This window comes from Populus trichocarpa, chromosome 1 (genome assembly GCF_000002775.5).
Source record: "Populus trichocarpa isolate Nisqually-1 chromosome 1, P.trichocarpa_v4.1, whole genome shotgun sequence".
NCBI lineage: Eukaryota > Viridiplantae > Streptophyta > Magnoliopsida > Malpighiales > Salicaceae > Populus > Populus trichocarpa.
In genome coordinates this window covers 3,601,852-3,622,418 of record NC_037285.2, presented here as the reverse complement: position 1 = coordinate 3,622,418, position 20,567 = coordinate 3,601,852, and the positions used below count along the sequence as shown (strand labels likewise).

General features: G+C 33.3%; 2 protein-coding genes across 2 annotated transcripts; one reads left to right on the top strand and one right to left on the bottom strand.

The window, feature by feature from the left end:
* Positions 1 to 3,179: 3,179 nt before the first annotated feature.
* Positions 3,180 to 4,523, bottom strand: LOC18094528 (uncharacterized). Its single transcript, XM_024605171.2, has 2 exons — positions 4,051 to 4,523; positions 3,180 to 3,858 (listed from the first exon to the last, which is right to left on the bottom strand). Exons 1-2 carry the CDS (start codon positions 4,521 to 4,523, stop codon positions 3,180 to 3,182), a joined length of 1,152 nt encoding a protein of 383 aa, XP_024460939.2.
* Positions 4,524 to 7,687: 3,164 nt separating this feature from the next.
* On the top strand, positions 7,688 to 8,787 carry LOC112325055 (glycine-rich protein DOT1-like). Its single transcript, XM_024590430.1, has 4 exons — positions 7,688 to 7,865; positions 7,929 to 8,087; positions 8,172 to 8,572; positions 8,611 to 8,787. The coding sequence occupies exons 1-4, from the start codon at positions 7,688 to 7,690 to the stop codon at positions 8,785 to 8,787; spliced, it is 915 nt and encodes a 304-aa protein (XP_024446198.1).
* The last annotated feature ends 11,780 nt before the right edge of the window (positions 8,788 to 20,567 follow it).

Sequence of the window (20,567 nt, the reverse complement as noted above, 5' to 3'; positions counted from 1 at the left end):
CACTGAGATGGAGACGTTAAGTTCTTTGTCGATTATAATCTCAGAGCACGATTAAGGATGAATGTCTTGAAAATTAACAAATTACTGTGAGGTGAAAGTGATAGCGTTACGACTGTTGTCCACTTGATAGAAATGGTCTCGGAAACATCAACTTGCATGTTTTTTAACGTAGGTGGGTGCATGGATCCTTGTATACCCTCTTGTATGGTGTAATGCCCATCCTTCCATGATATATTTGATTAAGGGAGTATTTGTTTATATAGTTTATGCTTTTAAAATTATTTTTTATTTAAAAAAATATTAAATTTATATTTGCAAGTACTTTTTTTAAAGTTTTAACGTGTTAATATAAAAAATATAAAAAAATTATTTTAAAATATTTTTAATTAAAAAATATTTTTAAAAAAACATGTATATTACACTACCAAGCTATAAAAAACTTAATAAACATATGTATATATAAGCTATAAAAAAGGAATATGAAGCATAAAATATATGAAACAATCTATATGGATATAGATTATAAAAAAATATGTAGTATACTTATCCCATGTCAAAAACTTAATAAACAATTCATGTGGATGTAAGTTATATATAATTGTCTAACATTGAAAAATTAAGAAATAATAATTATAGATTTAGACTAAAAAAAAATGAAGTGTAGTATAATTATATTTCATCAAAAAATTAAGAAACAAAGCACGTGGATGTAGGCTATATATAATTATCTCACGTTGAAAAATTAAGAAATAATATATGTAAATGTAGTCATGTATAGTTATCTCACATCAAAAAATTAAAAAACAATGCATGTAGATATAGATTATAAGAAAAAATACGAGGCATGAAGTGTAGTATAGTTTTTATACATAAAAAAATTAAAAAATAATCCATGTTTTAATTTTATTATTATTAAAAAAATAACCACGTCAATAAAAAGGATGGAGATGGTGGGAGCGAGAGAAGATATTAAGGAAAATAAAAGGAAAGTTGATGATAGCTATTTAAATAGTGAAAAAAACCATAATTGGTTGAGATAAATCCTCAATTCTAGCAAATTGTAATAAGAAAGTATACTTAGTATAAATTTAGAATTTAACCTTTGATTAATTACTGGGAATGAAAGGAAAGCTTTTCTTAGACTTTTGCTTTCAAAGAAGAAAAACTATAAATTTAGTATTTGACCTTTGATTAATTAATTATTTGATTACCCAACTTTCAATTCTAGTACAAAACCGTTCACGGTTTTTTTTTTTTTTTCTGATGGTGATGTGGTGGCTGTGTCGCACACGATTTGTGGGTTTACCATTGAAACTGGTTGATTGGTCTGTCATCATGCACGGTTCACGTGAACAGTACGAAAAGAATAGGGCACAAATGCATGGACATTTTTTTTTTCTAAGAAAAAAACAAAACCCCGCACTGTTCACATGAGAGTGAACAGTAAAAGCAGCCAAGGACCTGGCTTGAGGAAAATAACACTTAATTAAAATAAAATAAAAATTGCTAACCAAAATATTGTTGTTATCTCTGCTGTAAATTTTGGATTTATGTTTTTTAAATTATTCCTGCTTGAAAAAATATGAAATTATTTTATATTAATTATCTTTCCTCCTATTGGGGGACAACTCATTCACATCTAGATATTTTGTGGCACATGTCAGCCCATCACAAATTGGGTTCGTGCATTTTTTCTTCCACGAAATTGACATTCATATAAGAATTCCGAGGGTACAAGCAACGCAGGTGCCTGACACGTGGAGCTAATTTGTCGTGCCTAACATTTTTCTCTAACTTGCCCATAACTATGATAGCATCACCAAACGAGTGATGCAAGGCATCATCTCAACATTGAACGGTTATTATTTAAGTGTGTTTGTTTTTTTAGGTAGTTTTTGTGTCTGTAATTTAAAAAAATTAAGTTTTAAAAAAATATGGTTAGGTGTGGTTAGTTGGATTTAGATATGTTTTTGATAAAAATTGTGGTTGAGGGTTATGTACAGCAAAAAACAAGTATAAAATGTTTGGTAGTTGTGTGGTTACGGTTACTTTTCAAAGTACTTTTTACTTGGAAATGCATCAAAATATATTTTTTTATTTTTTAAAAATTATTTTTGATATCAGCGCATTAAAATGATATGAAAACACAAAAAATTATTAATTTGGAGTAAAAAAAATTAAATTTTTTCAAAAGTGCTTTTGAAACGCAAAAATAAACACAGTTTTATGAAACTCAATTATAAATACATGTAAATACTGCTTCTAAAAAACTGCGTTTCAAACTCAATTTTTAAGTGGGCTCCACAATAAAAAAAACACAGTTTAGTGTGTTACCAAATACCTCACTACATTTTTTACATCACAAACACAAAAACTCCAAGTAAACAATCACAGCCTAACAAGACATAGCCCTGATATAGTTATTAGAGCTTGTTCATCTATAAAAATTTTTACAAAAGTAATTAATGATATTTTATTAATTATTTTTTAAAAAAATTAAAAAATTTATGATTCTTAAAAAAAAATAAAAATATTTCAACTAATTTTTTTATCCTAATTATATCTTTTTGTTTTTTTATATTGACTCAAAAAAGCTGTAAACCTAGATAGACGTCCTAAATAACTAGATAAGAGAGTGGGCAGGGATCGGAAATACGTGGCTTTCTTGTTTTCTAATGTGAAGTTAGTGACTTTGCCGTAACACATTAATTGGATGAGCATCTAGTATCAGCCATTGCCCTTTCATGAGACCACTAGCAAGTCAAGCCGAGAATTCTGAAAGAGTTCAGTGTTTTTTTTTTAATCGGGATATCCGGATCGGCTTGTATATATTTTAATTAAATTTCCAGGGTTATTATGCCGGTGCTCACAGAAATTTACCATACAAAAACAGCAGTGGCGGAGCCAGAGTTTTTTTAATGAGGTGACAAATTATTAACAAATAATATATTATATAGATATACATTAGAAATCAATTCGAAACATATATACTAATTCATATCAAGTAAAATTAATTTAAAAATACTTTTAAACTGAAAAAACTTACATTATAATTGTTCTTTTCGAGTTTTTATATTTTGAAACCGCTTCATAATAACTTCATTATCAATCTTATCGAAGATATCTTTCTCAATGTATACAACCAAACTATCATTCATCCACTTATCTCCCATCCTATTTCACAATCTACTCTTGACAATATGCATAGCAGAAAAAACTCTCTCCACTGTAGCAGTTGCAACTGGTAGAAGTAATGACAATTTGATAAGCATATATACTAATGGAAATATCAAATTCTTCTTTGTTTTTACAATTTTCTCTGCAAGACTAGCAATACCTTTAATATCAGAGAACTCATCATCACCACGTAGATCAATAATATACGTATCCAGTTGGTCACCAAGTACCATAAGGTCCACTATAGAAAATTCACTAGGATAAAAAAGAGCAAGGCGAAGAAGTTTTTCTTTGTTGAAAGCAGAGAAAGAGTCACTTGGGTTTAAACATGCCACACAAAGAAGTAACTCTGTACTCGTCTCAGTAAAACGATCATCCAACTCAGTAAGTTGCATGTCAATGATATTGTTAAATAATTCATAACGGAAATGGTGTAGGTTTGTAATCCCTTGAGATTTTCGCCTTGAACGTCCACGAAGCTTGTACTCATCATCCATGTTTAGAATATTAATATCATGTTTGATGCAAAAAGATGACACTTCTTCCAGTAAAGATTCCCAATCATTCTCTCTCATCATTTTGAATCGTTCCTTTGATGTGTTCAATAAACTCATAGCATTTTCTATGTCTTGATCTTTTCTTTGTAATGCTTGTGAGAACTCATTAGTAACTGCTAGTATCCTTCTCAAACAATGAAGCATGAATACAAAATTAAATGATTCCATAATATCTGTTAAAATGACTGCTTATGTTCTCTGTTCTAAGTTCATCTCATCCTTCCTTATAATCTCAAGCACATCAAGAACTGATGAAAACATTGCAAGTAAATGAATAATTGTAACATAGTGGGAGCCCCAACGAGTATCACCATACCTTCTAAGAGAAGTTTCTTGATTCAAGCCTCGTCCACTAGAAATTTCTCCATTTTCAAGTCCTTTAATAATTCTAGCATATTGTTTTTCTCTAATCACCTCCATCCTTTTACATGATGCTCCAACTATGTTTATAATGCTAGAAATAAAATTGAAGACATCTCCAACTTCATTATGCTTCTTTGTAACAACCACAAGAGTCAATTGAAGTCTGTGAGCAAAACAATGTACATAATATGCACTTGGATTGCTATTTAGAATAAGTGCTTTCAAGCCATTGAATTCACCTCGCATGTTACTAGCTCCATCATATCCCTGACCACGCAATCTTGATATGCTTAGCCCATGTTTAGAAAACAAAGCTTCAATAGCTGCCTTGAGTGAATTAGCAATTGTATCTCGCACATGTTGAATGCCAAGAAAACGTTCAATTATATGTCCATTGTTGTCTACATATCGTAGAACAACAGCCATTTGTTCCTTGATTGATATGTCACGTGACTCATCAATTAAAATTGAAAATAATGAGTCACCTAGATCTTTGATAATCACATTTGTAATCTCCTCTGCAGCAGCTTGAGTAATGTCTTTTTAAATATCTGGAGAAGTCAATTTGTTATGTCTAGGAGCTTCGCTGAAAGTAACTCTTTTAATAGCTTCATTATTTCTGGAAAGAAAATGCAAGAGCTCTAGATAATTTCCTTGGTTGCTTGAACATTCACATTCATCATGGCCACGAAATGGAAGTCCTTGGTGCAACAAAAAACAAGCACACTCTATTGAAGCATTTAATCGAGTTCGATAATCACTTTGACTCTTTACTGTTTGCTCAGATAACAAAGTTATGATACTTTGTTTTTCATTCATCAAATTCTCACATTTTATCCGAGCTGCATTGTGACAACTATTAGACTTTCCAATATGAAGATCAAATCTTTCCTCTTTTTTTTCCAATTTGAAAACCCTTCACCCACAAACGAATCAACACCCCCTTTTGACTTGAAGAGATAACAATACAAGCAAAATGCAGCATCTTTGGCTATACTGTACTCTAACCATGTTGGGTATGCACCAAACCAAGCCGGATTAAAGCGTCGTAGTGTTGATATATTTCCAAATTGTTTTTGAGGAAAATCACAGTGTGAAGGTTGACAAGGACCTTTTTGTAGATAAGCTCTTCGGATTGCATCCCTATCATTTATATGGTATTCATAAATTGGTCTTTTTAAACCAGGGTCAACAAGGAGAGTGTCGGGGTTGATTTCAATATGACTTTTCTTTGAACTTGATTGAGTTACATGACTTGAAGCTTTGATTGACTCTTTATCCTCAAGGGATTTACGCTTGAAATACTTGTCTAGTGACATGTTAATTTAATATGAACCTGCTAGATTTTTTTATCATCATTAGTGTCTACATAATAATTAACACAACTACACAATAATTCACTGTTAAATAAAAACCAGTTGAGTTACACAATAATTCTAAATCTTCTATATGAAATTCATAGCAAAATACACATCAATTCATCAAAATCAAAACCTATTTCAATTCATATCTATATGCATATAATAAGTATATTGATTAAATTATACTTAATCATTTCTAGATATTTAATTGAGGAGCAATGCCTCGTGTATGTGCAAGAGGAACAATTTTTGAAAAACATGCTTTCTACTTGATATTTTACTTACAAACAAGTCATATGAAAATATTAAATTTCAATAAACTACTCTACCAATGCAAGATATGTCAATAATAGTGGTTTTGCATGAATATTAATTTATTCCTTTATAATAAGAAAAGAAACATTTAATTGATTAAATTAGTAGATTTAAATATTTATTTTGAACATATTGGAACATATTCATATCAAAACCCCTAAATTATCATAAACCCTAATATTTTTAATAATTAATTATAAAATAATAAAATTAAAATTAAACAATGAAATAAAAAAATAAAGAAAATTTAGCTAAAATATAAAACAAAAAACAAAAAAAAATTAATTACTTAATTATACTTTATGAGAAATTTACATACCAGAGAAGCAGAGAACAGCAGCTAATGAAAAGAGTAAAGCAAACACAGCAGCTCATGAAAAAATAAGCAAGAACAAAAAATACTCTGTTAGTCAGGGATTCTATATTTTTAAGTCGGTACTAATGATTTAATATAGAAACAAAAAGGAAAAAGGAAGAACTTTCGTGGAATAAGCAATGTATATATATTATATTATATTATATTCATATATAAGTCAACAATTATAAACAATATCAACTTTCCTTTTTCCTTCCCTGCAGTAACAATTAATTCCATAAACTAATATATTAATATTTTAATAAAAAAAAAGTTAAGAGGGCAATTGCCTCTTTTGTCCCTCTGTGGCTCCGCCACTGAAAAACAGGGTAAGTTATTAGTTTTTTATATTATAAGGATAACCCAAAAATAAGACAGTTTTGATTAATTTAAGCCCATCTTCGTATTTCCAGGAGACTTAAAGCCCATGTTGGCATGAGACAGAGAGTTCAGTTTTGAGCATCCTTTTAATTAAGCCTATCTTCGTTTCCAGGAGACTTAAAACCCATGTTGCCATGAGACCGAAAGTTCAATTTTGAGCATCCTTTTAATTAAGCCCATCTTCGTATTTCCTAGGATATCCTCTCTCTTTCTTTCTTTTTCCCTGGCTCCGGCAGAATACTATAAAAGGATGGAACCCAATACATTAAAAGAAAAAACTCAAATATACCATCAAATTATTAATTTTGCATTCAAACTATTATATATATATATCAATTTTAATTTTAAATTATTTAAATTTCTTAATCAAGTACTTCTATAGAACACCAAATGAAGAATGTGAAGTTCCCCATTAAATAACTTTATTTAAAAAAAAACAAATGTACAATTTAAATAAAAAGCTTTTAAAATACAAAAAGTCCTTAATCAAGGAATTTTAAAAGTTGCATGGTAAAATCGATATAAAAAAATAATTTGAATATAAAATTGAGATTATCTATGTTCTAGTGCAATATAGCATGCACCAAACGAGTGAACATGAAGAATCTTTGAAGTATGAGAGACGATAACCATTTTATTTAACATGGAGACCTTAGCCATTCTTCAGCAAGTTCTTGAGCATTGCAGGATGCCAGAAAAAAAAAAACCAAAAAAGAAATGAATGCTACTTGGCAATGTGATTGTTTAACAAATCTACAATCTCAAAAAAAATAATAAAAAATTCACATAAACTAAACTGAAAACTACAATATTCAATCCAGTCAAAGAGATCGAGGCAACCCAACTAGAGTGATGGGTACTCGTGAAGTACTTGAGATATCTCTTTTGACTTTGTGTAGATAGATCTACATGGCCTAAAGTATATAAAAAAAAGGTGATGGAAAGGCCCAATTCTATAGTTTTAAGAATAGAGGGACCAATATAGGAGAATCATAAACTTTGGGGTGCTATTAAATCTCTATATACGAGGTCTCTAAATCTTTTTGAAACTTTTAATTAGCTCCCCTGTCAACCTTAGGCACAACCTATGCATTAAAGAGATCGTTGCAATCGATAGATCTTTGTGCTTTCATGATTTATTACAATATTCTACACTCGAAAAGATTAAAAATATAGTAATGAAAGAACAAGCTGAAAGACATACACCAAGATTAATGCTAACATCCAGTTCTTTAATGGAGGAGCAATCAATGGTTGTGGAATCTGAAGTGGGGAGCATTTGCACTGGCTCATTTTATACAGCATCCGGTGCTGGTGGCACAGAAGAAAATGGTAGTTGCTCCCGTGGATTATCTGGTATTTCAGGCACTAAAGGTGCAAAATAAAGGTCGGATGCATTTGGGGTGGTTGATTCTACAGGTGGTGGAAGTTGTGGAGGCTGGTCATCAGGTACTGGTGGAGAAAATACAGGGACTAAAGGTGTTGGTGGTGATCCTATAAATGGTGGAAAATCTTCCCCCGGTGGTGGTGGTGATAATATCGGTAGAAAAGGTGTTGGTGTGAGCTCATCAGCTGGTGGTAAATCTTGTTGTGGTGGTGGATTAAATAAGGGAAATGGTGGTGATAGTGTAAATTCATCTGGTGGAAAATTTGGTTGATCAGTACTTGGTGGGGAAAATATTGGGGATGGTGTCAACTCATTATCTGGTGATGGGATATCTGGTTCTGTTGGTGGGTCAAATATTGGAACTAATGGTGGTGTTGGTGTAAACTCATCATCTGGTGGTATGTCTGGTTGGTCTGTTGGTGGATCAAATATTGGGACTAGTGGTGGTGGAGGTGTGAATTCAGGTGGAGGTAATAGCCATGGATTTATTGGCGATGGTGTCACTTCAGGTGGTGTTGGTAAAGGGACCAGGGAAGGTAGTGGGAATTCTAATGGTACTGGAGGAGGAGAGGGTGGTGGTGATGGATGGGGAGGGGGAGGTGGAGGAGGTGGTGGTGGTGGGGAAGAGAGCGGTGGTGACGGTGGTGGTGGGGATGTAGCAATGGTTGTGGTGATGGTACTAAAGGAGGTTGCACACCTGGTGGTGGGGAAGAGAGCGGTGGTGACAATGGTGGCGGTGACGAGGGTGGTGGGGATGTAGCAACTGGTGGTGGTGATGGACTACGGCAGGTGGTGATGGTACTAAAGGAGGTTGCACAGCTGGTGATGGAGATAGAACAAGTGGAGGAGGAGAAGGCACTTGAGGAGGCAATGGTGGAGTTCTCCTTCTAGGAGGGGAGGGTCTTGGTGAGGGCTGAAATGGGTTGTCTGGTGAGATGGAAGTTGGGAAAGGCCATTGGCCACAGCTTCTAAATAGGTACTGGAATAATGGGTCACAGTTGGATGATCCTCTTGATCTTCTTCCATTACTTCTGCTCTGTCTACCACTACCTCCGCTGCTTCTGCTTCTAGTACTGCCGCTGCTACTTCTAATTCTCTTCTCTTCTTTTTCTTTGCCTCTGGTAATTTGTTTGTGTTTGAGGTGAGCTCTCGCTTCTGAGAGTGATTCTGTTATCAAAAGAAGTACTAAGAGAATCGCAATCACTTTGTTTACTTTCATTTTTCTTGCTTTCACTTCGTTTTGCTACTCCTGTTCATCTCTGTCTGCATGAAAATGGTAACGAGTGAGTGTGTGTGTGTGTGTGTGTGTATGTGTGTATAGTGTCAAATATATGGGTTGAAAAGGAGCTTGCATGAGTAGCATTAATGCTTACGATTCTACCTTAAGGCATCGATTCTACCTAATCATTTTCGATCGAAACATGTTTTATTTTCATCATTTTGAAATTTATTTCTCAAACTTTTTTTAAAAACATTCTATAATACTTAATTTTTAAGAAAAAAATAATGGCAGGGAATTTTTAGAAATTTTTAACCTCTTTGGAAGAAATTAATTTTTTGTTTCTTAAAAACTAAAAGTATATAATGAGGGAGCATTAGCGTAGTTCTCGCTATTTGACCTGTGTTTCACCGCAAGTCAGATAGAAAGAATTTCAATGCAAAAAAAAATGAATATACAAGCTTTTCCAATATGTTTTTTGACATAAACAAATCTTAATTGACAATAAAAAAGATTATGCATGCATATAATTAAATAATTTAAAAATCATCTATGCCAATAAAATACAAAAAGAAAAATCATTAACGATGACTAAAGATTAAATTGAAAAAAATTGAGAAATTGATGTAAATCAAAATATTTAATCCTGCAACACGAGTCATGTATCTGATTGTGTTCAATAACTTTTTTTTATTAGAAGTCAATGTTTTTATTTAACCAAATAATTATAAAAATAAACACATACATACACATGAAAGAAATTGAATAAAATCAAAGGAAAAATAATATTATGTAAGGTTGCACATATTATAATTTTTTTAATTTTATAAAAAAACTAAGTAAAAACTAAATGATATTTAACTAAAGACTAAATTGAAAAGTTAAGAGATAGACATAAATTTAGATATCTGATCTTGAAACACGGATTATAGACTCAACTGTATTTAATAATTTTGTTCTTAAAACTAATGTTTTATTTAATAAAATAAAATAAAAAAACATGAATAGGAAAGCGATTAAATAAAATTGAAGGAGAAAGAACAAGTAGGGCTACACAAAAAAAATATCTCCTAACATCAAAAAAAGTTGCTGAAATCTTATTTCATAAACTAAGTAAAAATTCAAATATTTTAAAAAGCAACCGCAATCACACTAAAAACATTAACCTTGTTTATCATAAAATGAAACCCACGCATTACCTTTTTATTTTTTTAATAAATAACAAGCTATTTTTTAACGATAATTATATTATATTATATTATATTTATTGATTTTAATATTAATTTAAATAAAACAATAATAATAATGATTAGTTTTTATCTTAATTTTACCTTTGATAATCTCCAGCTTCCAGAAACTTGAGATCAAACGATGTCCTTGCAAATAATTAGAAGTTACTGGTCAATTAAAATTGATTAGTTGAGATCACTGCTCAAATATGGTACTGAGAATTTTCAAGTTTTCTAGTCACAATTTTTATCCGGATAATTCCTAATAAACAACAGAGAATTAATGCACGTTATATTCATTTTTTTTAGGGAAAAAAATAGGTATGGAATGCTCAGTTTATATATATATATATATATATATATATATATATATAGAGAGAGAGAGAGAGAGAGAGAGAGAATCAAACCCATAAAAAGTAATTTTTTAAGGGTTTCGCATTATTATTATGTTCTTATTTTCTTTCTGAGGCTTCCATCAATCCACAATTATTTGTATTCTCATGTCGAGATCGCCCTTTCATTTTCTATCTCCAATCAACTGATTTCGTGCTCTCCCACCTTTGACCTCAAGCCATTAACATTAATTTCACGCATGGAGATTTTGAAAAGTAAAAAACGATCCCATAGGTTTTAGATTTTGATAGTTTTAGCCCGAAAACTACAATATTCGGCATATTAACCCCCATTCTTTCAGTTTATGGTCAATCATGATCTCTCCATCCACTTATATGTGTATATGTAGCAATATATGAAAAATCCTTATGATTTTAAAAGGTTGTCTTGGAATTAGGTCAGGAGGCATATATTTTATTCTTATTTTCCTTTATGCCGAAAGTGTTGTAATATTTAGATTAAATTATTAATCTTAGTTTTGTAGTATAAAATTTCACTTCAAAACTCTCTCATAAATGTATATTTTATATTTATTTTTTAAAATAAATATATTTTTATCATTTTTTTATATTGGGACGCTAATCAAACACAACTCCAAGGGGTTTTTTTAATGCATTTGAGTTTTAATGGGTTTTCAATAACATAATAAGAAGCTCTCTCCTAGAATATTACAATTAAGAAAATTATAATTATTAAAACTTGAATCTTAACGTTAATGAAAAAAAACTATCCAATACAAATCACTAGACAGCCAACGAGTGACTGCCAATTTCTTTATTAGAAAAACTCTCGACTGTTTTATCTGTTATAGAAAATGACAATAATGCAGGATCAGAATCGATAATTTTATTGAAAGAAGAAGGTTGGCTTTATACAGCCTTACATAATCTCAGCAGAGGAGATATTCACGTAGAAAATCATGCAAAATATAAACTAACAATCCTATGGACTAGGACTTATTAAACTGAATGCAAATCCTAACTACTTCCTTAACAGAAGCCTAAACTTTCTCTTCATTCCCTCCCTTAAACTAGTTCTCAGCTGTTACTAGTTTATTCAGGAATTTCACAGATTCCCAACTGATTTCTAAACTTCTGGAATGCAGCTAATGGGAGAGGTTTTGTCATTATATCTGCCAGCTGTTCTTGTGTTCCACAGTAGACTAATTCAACTGCTCCTTCTTGTGTAAGATCACGAAGAAAATGGAATCGCACATCAATGTGCTTGCTGCGACCATGTAACACAGGGTTTTTGGACAACTTAATTGTGGAACTGTTATCACAGAAAATTGTAGTGCCCTTGCTTTCCTTCAGACTTAGTTTCTCAAGTATTCTTTGCATCCAAACAGCTTGTGAAGCACAAGCAGCTGCAGCCACAAACTTTGCTTCAGTGGTTGAAAGTGTGACTATAGGCTGTTTTCTTGAAGACCAGGCAACAGCTCCAGATCCCATCATGAAGGCATACCCAGATATGCTTTTCCTGTCTTCTAGATCACCTGCATAGTCACTGTCAGTGTATCCAATTAATCCTTCACGCCCTCCCTTCTTGTAGAAGATCCCAAGTTCAGTAGTTCCTCTTAAGTAGCGCAGAATTCTCTTGGCAGCCAATAAGTGTAACTTAGTCGGTTTAGCCATATATCTGCTAATTAAACAAACTGCAAACATTAAATCTGGTCTTGTAGCTGTTAAATACATGAGATAGCCCACCATTTGTTTAAATAAAGTTTCATCAACGCAAGCTCCATTCTCATCATTGTAAAGTTTACATCCTGGGGCAATAGGATTATGGACTGAGTTGTTGTTTTCCATCTTAAATCTCTTTAATACCTCTGAAGCATATTTTCGTTGGCAAATGTAAATGCCTTCAGGTCTCTGTAGAACTTCGATGCCAAGAAAGAAACGCATTCTTCCTAGATCAGTCATGTCAAACTCCCTCAACATGGATGTCTTAAACTCAGCAAACATCAATTCATTATTGCCAGTAAATATTAAATCATCTACATATAAACTGACAATAAGAATATTACCTTCCCTGTCAGTTTTAATGAACAAAGTATGCTCACTATAACACTTCTCAAACCCTTCATTTATAAAATGTGCTTCAATACGGCTGAACCAAGCTCTTGGAGCTTGTTTCAGTCCATAAAGAGCTTTTTTCAGTTTGTATACCTGCTGTGGATTCTGTTTTTTCTCATAACCTTTCGGCTGTTCTACGTAGACTTCTTCATTAAGTTCTCCATGCAGGAAAGCAGATTTGACATCAAGCTGATATAATATTCATCCTTTGTGAGCTGCTAGGGCCACAATCATTCTCACCGTATCCATTCTTGCAACCGGCGCAAATACTTCTGTATAGTCTATCCCTTGTTGCTGCACATACCTTTTGGCCACCAATCGTGCCTTGAACTTGTCTACTTCTCCATCCTCTTTTAGTTTGGTCTTATAAACCCATTTTACTCCAATTTTCTTTGCACCAGCTGGCAGATCAGTAAGTTCCCAGGTGTAGTTCCTTTCTATGGCCTTGATTTCAATATTCATTGTTGTCCTCCAATGTTCATATTTTACTGCGTCTTCAAACTGTACTGGATCTGTTGAAGTAAATAAAATCAAGTTAACATTTGCATCTTCTTCCTCTGAAAGTTCCCCAGTTACATAATCTCTTATCCACCTTGGAGGTCCTCTAACTCTTCTTTCATGAAAAACTGATGATTCTCCCATGTTCTCACCATGTTGAGAACTGCCACCATAATAACCTGGCGATGCCCTGCTATTCTCACCAGGTTGAGGACTAGATTGAGGACTGCCAAGAAGATTTTCATGAAAACTTGATGATTCTCCCTTATTCTCACCAGGCTGAAAACTAGCAGTTAAGTCTTCATTTGTATCTGCTCCATGTTCTAGTTCTTCAGGAATGTCTTCCTCATTCATGGATGTTCCAGTATCACCTTCATCTCCACACTCTTAGATCAGCCACCAATTGTTCATTATAGCTTTGGTCCCAGTCCCAAGATTTTTCTTCTTCAAATACTACATCCCTGCTGATTACAATCTTCTTCTCAATTGGATCATAAAGTCTGTAAGCCTTAGATTCTTCACTGAGTCCCAATAGCACACAAGGAATGCTTTTGGCATCGAGCTTTGTCCTTCGTACATTAGGAATATGTACATGAGCCATGCATCCAAAGATCCTGAAGTGTTCAACTGAAGGTTTGATGCCACTCCAAGCTTCTTCAGATGTGTGATTTTGAACTGCCAAAGTAGGACTTCGATTGAGAACATATATTGTCCAATTTACTGCCTCTGGCCAGAGATTCTTGGGAATTCTCCTTTCAGTTAGCATGCAGCGAACCATATTCATTGTTGTTCTGTTTTTTCTTTCAGCTACTCCATTCTGCTGTGAAGTATATGCTGCTGTCAACTGCCGCTTGATACCATGCTCAATGCAATACTCATTGAATTCAAGGGATGTGAATTCCCATCCTCGGTCTGTTCTTAAGCATTTTATATAGCCCCCTATTTCTTTTTCAACATAATTCTTAAAACGTTTGAACATATGTAATGCTTCAGATTTCTCTACTAAGAAATAAGTCCATGCTTTTCTAGTAAAGTCATCAATAAAGCATATAATGTACCTCTTTTTGTTGTTAGAAATAGGAGATATCGGTCCGCAGAGATCTGCATGGATGAGCTGAAGCTTCTCTGTGGCTCTCCAATTGTTGTGCTTTGGAATGGGATCTCTGTGCTGCTTCCCAATCATGCAGGTAGCGCATACTGTTGATGGAATCTTGAACTGAGGTATCCCATGCACCATGTTCTTTGCTTGAAGAGTCCTCAATCCTTTGTAGCTCAAATGTCCATATCGACAGTGCCACAAATGTGCTAAATCTGGTGTTGAGTTATAGAGGCAGGCTGGTTTCTGATGTAGTGAATTTGTTAACAGCACAAACATCCTATTTGTTGTCATTTCAGTATGTATAATAAGCCTTTTCTCCGGATGATAGATGTTCATATATCCATGTTGAATGAGGATTGTCAACCCTTTATCTTGAAGTTGACCAATGCTGAGAAGATTAGTCTTCAAATCAGGGACAAAGAATACGTCACTAACAACATGTGTAAGACCATTCACTTTTAATTTCACGTTGCCTTTTCCCAACACATCCATTCTTGTGTTATTTCCCAGCTTCACCTTCTGTCTGAAGTTCTCATTTATCACATGGAATAGGCTCTTGTCACCAAACATGTGGTTACTGCACCTAGAGTGTAAAAACCAGACATCTTCCCTTCGAGCATGATTCATATCCACATATGACATGAGTAGCATTTCTTCTTCTTCTCCTAGTTCAGCGTAATTAGCTTCTTTATCCCAGCTTGGACACTCATATTGAAAGTGTCCAAGCATATGGCACTTAAAACACTCCATTGTTGCTTTGTTGTTGTAGAACTGACTGCTTCTCCCTCTGCCTCTGCCTCTGCCTCTGTATGTAGCACCTCGCCCTCGTCTTTTGGCATTAAATCTATCTTCAGAATTGGTGATCTTGAGTGCTTGTTCTTCTCCTGTGTGACACTGGAATTTCTGCTCATGGACAATCAAGGAACTCTGGAGTTCATCAATTGAGAGTTAATCAATATCTTTGGATTCTTCAATTGAACAGACAATATAATTAAACTTTTCACTCAATGATCTGAGAATTTTCTCCACCACTGTAACATCAGTCATTCGCTCTCTATATGTTCTCATTTTGTTAGCAACTGTCAGCACTCTTGAGAAATACTCAGAGACTCCTTCACCAGCTTTCATCTCTAAGGTTTCAAACTCTCTGCGGAGAGCTTGCAGATGTGATCTTTTGACTCTAGCATTTCCTTCATACTTCTTTTTCATTGATTCCCAGATTTGTTTGGAAGTATCCTTTACAAGGATGGTTTCCAATATCGTCCGATCTATAGCTTCAAAAAGATAATTTTTCACCTTCATGTCTTTCAGCTTTAACTCATCAATCCTCTTTCGTTGCATTTTTATCTGCTTTATGCCACTTTCAGTCTCAACATAGCCATTTTCTATCAACCCCCAATATTCCTTAGAGCGCAAGAAATTCTTCATCAACATGCTCCAGTGGTCATAATGGCCATCAAAACGAGGAATGGTTGGCTGTACAAAATTTCCTTCCGGTGTCATATTTCTTTGCTGCTGCAAAGGAGACTCAAAGACTGCTGCTTTGATTTAAGTAGAAAGGCTCTGATACCACAATGTTATAGAAAGTGACAATAATGCAGGATCAAAATCGATAATTTTATTGAAAGAAGAAGGTTGGCTTTATACAGCCTTACATAATCTCAGCAGAGGAGATATTCACGTAGAAAATCATGCAAAATATAAACTAACAATCCTATGGACTAGGACTTATTAAACTGAATGCAAATCCTAACTACTTCTTTAACAGAAGCCTAAACTTTCTCTTCATTATCAATAAAGAGAACAACATAAAACCCACATATTTGATATTTAATTCTTGTTTGTAGCCATTTATTATTTCCTCTCTTTTTAATCATGGTTTTATATTATTTGGGACCTTTTTTTAATGAAAATATTATTCTGGGCCACTAATGTTTTTCATAAATATACTTCTGTGGTGGAGGATATTGCCTTATGGTCGTGGTGAATGATGATGGGTGATTTTATGGTGAAATATTTGGACTTTGAGAAACAAAACGTGAAGAAGTCTCTAATTCTTTAATGCCATGGATAAAATTGGGAAACTTGCTAGAAAACAGAGGCTGTTAGGAACAAATTATAATTACTAAATTAGTGATCGACAACTAAGCATCTTACTAACTTAATATATAGAGGAATTAAGTTACGAACGGATTTGACCTTACGTGGATTAATATTCATGTAGTTTTTGAAACTATCATAACTAATTAATTAATTTTGCTAAATCACAAGGATTAAGTTATAATAAACTCTTTCCAATTAAAAGTTATGTCAATATATTACCTACCGTTCTCTACTAAAAATTTGACTGCTTTTTGGGTGAAGCTACTCCCCCTTTTTTTTCAATTCAGCTTTTTTTTTTCATTTCTCCTATTTTTTCTTTCAATTGCATCCTTTTTTATTTTTGATTTCATTGATAAAAAAAAAATTTAATAATCATTCAGGGTATCTTTGGACTAGCAAAGTTAACTAGATCATATTGAGGCAACTTCAATACAGTTTAATTTTAAATTTAAGCTAGGTAAAGAGTCGGGTCGAAATATTTTTTTTTATAAATTTCATCCTTTTTTTTCTCAAATTCATCCCCATATTTTTTTTATTGGTTAGTTGGTTGTTTTTTGATAGGCTAAGTCGATTGGGTCTCATCGAGACAACTCTTACACAGTTTAATTTTAAACCTAAGTTAGGCAAGGAGTTGGGTTATGAGATTTTTTTTTATCAATTTCATTTTTTAATTTGATCCTAGGACTTTTTTTTATCGGACAAGCAAGTTATCTTTGGACTAACTAAGTTGATTGGTTCATGTCGAGACAACTCTCACATAATTTATTTTATATTTTTTTTTATATTTTCTCTTCCTTCAAACTCTGTACCTATTCTTTTCTTTCTTATGTGCACATGTCGTAAAAAGTGATCATTTATGTTTTAACTTTCTAAATAGATGGTAAAATATTAGTAGGTAAAATGAAAACTTTGAATCACAATTTATTACAATATACATACTATTAATTATTTTTTATTAAATCGATTTTCTTTAAGATGTAAAAGCAAACAAAAGTAGGTAATTATTATCTCTAATAGTAGATCAAGTTACATCAAAGTTCTTTAAATTATTTAAAAATATATAATTATATAAGGTTCAAATTATGAATCATTTATAACTTTATTAATTTCCAATCAAGTCAGTCTTTTCATAAAACTAATGAAATCAAATTATACAATTTATGACATTGCTTTCAAAAGGAGTAATTAAAAATTTATATCGAACATACATCAATAATTTTTATTTCATTGTAGGATATGATTTTTAATATTCAATAATTACTTGTATAAATATTTAATTTTGTTGAATAAATATGTTTAGATGGATATTTGTATTCAATATATTCATCAATTGACATAATAAATAATGATAAGTGGTGAATTTCAAGACTGAGTATTGCATGCCTTATGACTGCATTGATTTGGTGCAAAAAAAGCCTTCCTATTATGGTATTGTAGGCTAAAATCATGTTTATCACCATAAAGGTTTGTTGAAGGGTGAGGCACCTTGAGTACATGTTAATCATGGCAAAGATCTCTAAGGCACCCTTTTATGGGTACTCTTGATCCTTTAGTTCCAATCAATAGGGTTTTCACAGGAGTCATCTTTGAGGGATCTATCCCTATATAGGATATTACATCTATGGAAAGGATGTTGACAGAGCTATCATAATTCACCAATATCATATGGACTCTATGGTTAGCCAAAACCATGGAAATAACCATTGTGTCTTTATGGGGATAAGTCACCCCTTCTCCATTTTCTAGAATGAAAACAATGGGCTCGTGTTATGGGCTTTGTTGGCAAGCCATTGTAAGGATCTATTTCTTATATTTCCTCTTGCCACTAAAGGTGTCTCCCCTACCCAAGTGCCTCTTAGAATCACATTAATCTTGAGTAGAGCTTTGATAGGTTGGCTAAGTTCTTCTTTATCCTTATTTACGTGGGCATTCCCCTTAACAAACTGCTTCAAATATCCCTTAAATATCAGTCTTTCGATTTCATTCCTCAACATGAAGTAATCTTCAGTATCATGCCTTTTTTCCTTGTGGAACAGATTAACAAAATTAGAAGAGCATGTGTGGAGGCGATGCTATGAAAGGTGGGTATTAAACAGTCTTTTATTTTGATAGCCATGAAAAATATTGTGAGGGTGATGTTTAGGGGAATAATGTTACTTATCTCAAGGTATTGCACGTGCTTCCTTACTGGTCTTTTATGACATTTCTTTGAATTATTCTCTCTACTAGGAAAACAACTCCGCTTGAAGGGCTTTTTATCTTGAGCCTCTTGATAGAAACAAGGAGGTCCATGTCACAATATATTAGTTTTCTCTACCCGGATGTGATTTTTCATAGCCTGTTTTACTTTCATAAAGCTTATGTCTGGCAGGGCGTACAAGCCCTTCCACGTGGAACATTCTCTTACCTTATTTATCAAAGCTTCTAAGGTCATTAACTCAATCAATTCTTCCATTTGGAGCATCTCTTCATTGAACCTTTTCAAATATGCTCAAGTGGACTCCCCTCTTATCTGAGTAACGCCAAAGAGTTCAGTGGAGCTTCTTTTGGCAGGTATGCTGGTGTTGAACCTTGACACGAGTTTTGCATATATATCATTGAAACTCGTTGTAGAGCTTGGCTCTATATTGTTATACTATGCTCTAGTTGACCCTCTAAAAGTCGTAGGCAGGATCTTGCACAAGCGTCACCACCTTGGATGACCAGCTCACAGTAGCTACGCATGTTTTGGACATGCTCTCTAGGAGCTCCCAAACCATCATAATTGTCTAAGGTCTTCTTTATAAAGATATACTCCTTGGGGATATGGGTATGTAAAACCCGTCTAGACAAAAAAAGATCTATTTATCTTATAAGGACTATAAGTCCCATCTTACAGGTGTCGACCAACCATACTTCTTCTAGACTTTTTCCTGACAGGCTCTTGGGAGCTAAAGGATTCTAGCGTGGAACAACGGGATTGATGGTTAATTTATTTATCATAGTGGCCAAAAGGATTACATTTGGATTGATTGCTTATTGGGAGAGTTTCATGTCGGTAAGAATGATCCCTAGGGAGCTAGTGAATCATTCTAGTGGAAAGTTATTCATGTTATTTTGCCTTGTCTTTTCTGGTTAGGATAGTTGTCTCCTAGCAGAGGGGAAAGCTTGTGGTTGAAAGATTGGTAACGAAGAAGCTACATTATGTGTTAGAGCTTGCTAATATGGTGAGATTTGACGTTGTCCCTAGGATGCCAAAACGAATTGGATAAGAGCTTGCACTTTGTTAATGAGTTGTTGAAACTCTAAAGCGGATGGTAGAGTAGACGTATCAGCTGTTACAAGGAGGTCTATGACATGTCTCATCCTAGGGGTTTCTTGATTGTCTGTCATTAATAGCGATTAGGGGCGTCAAAAACCAGCTCTAGAAAAGTAGTTGATGACTTTTTTATTGCTTTCCCATAAATGACACCAATTGATGATCTCCCGGGATCCAATATGTTTAGTAATAGTGTTTGAATATTAAGAAAATGGATGATCATACGTTCACGTCAATATTCCATTCCTAGGGACAAGAAGAGCAGATGATTGGTGGTAGAAGTCTTAGTTCCTGCAAAATAGTCTTTTTTATCGGATTTAGGGACCCTCCAATACTTAAATCAGTGACTTTATAGTAATGGTTGTGAAGAGAAGAGCATTAAACTCTAAGAACAAGAACATTCGCTCTTAGTTTTGGTGCAATAAATTCTTTTAAAATGTATGATAAGAGAATAACGATCGTGAATCCTTTTACCTGGGTGGTTCGGCGGGTATTTATAGTCCTTGTACTTTGAGTCTTTTTGTTTAAGAGGATGAAAGTATTTTCCTCTTGAATATCTTAGTAAGGAAAAAGTATCTTACTTCAACATTAATGCTGATAGAAACATCTTCTTACACAAATTAATATTGATGGGAATAACCCTTACACGCCATTAATGTTGATGAACAAGCAGTAGAGCTATAGAAGACTTTTATACCTTATTTCATACATAACATTTAACGTTGGTAGGAATAGCCTTATCATGACATTAATGTCG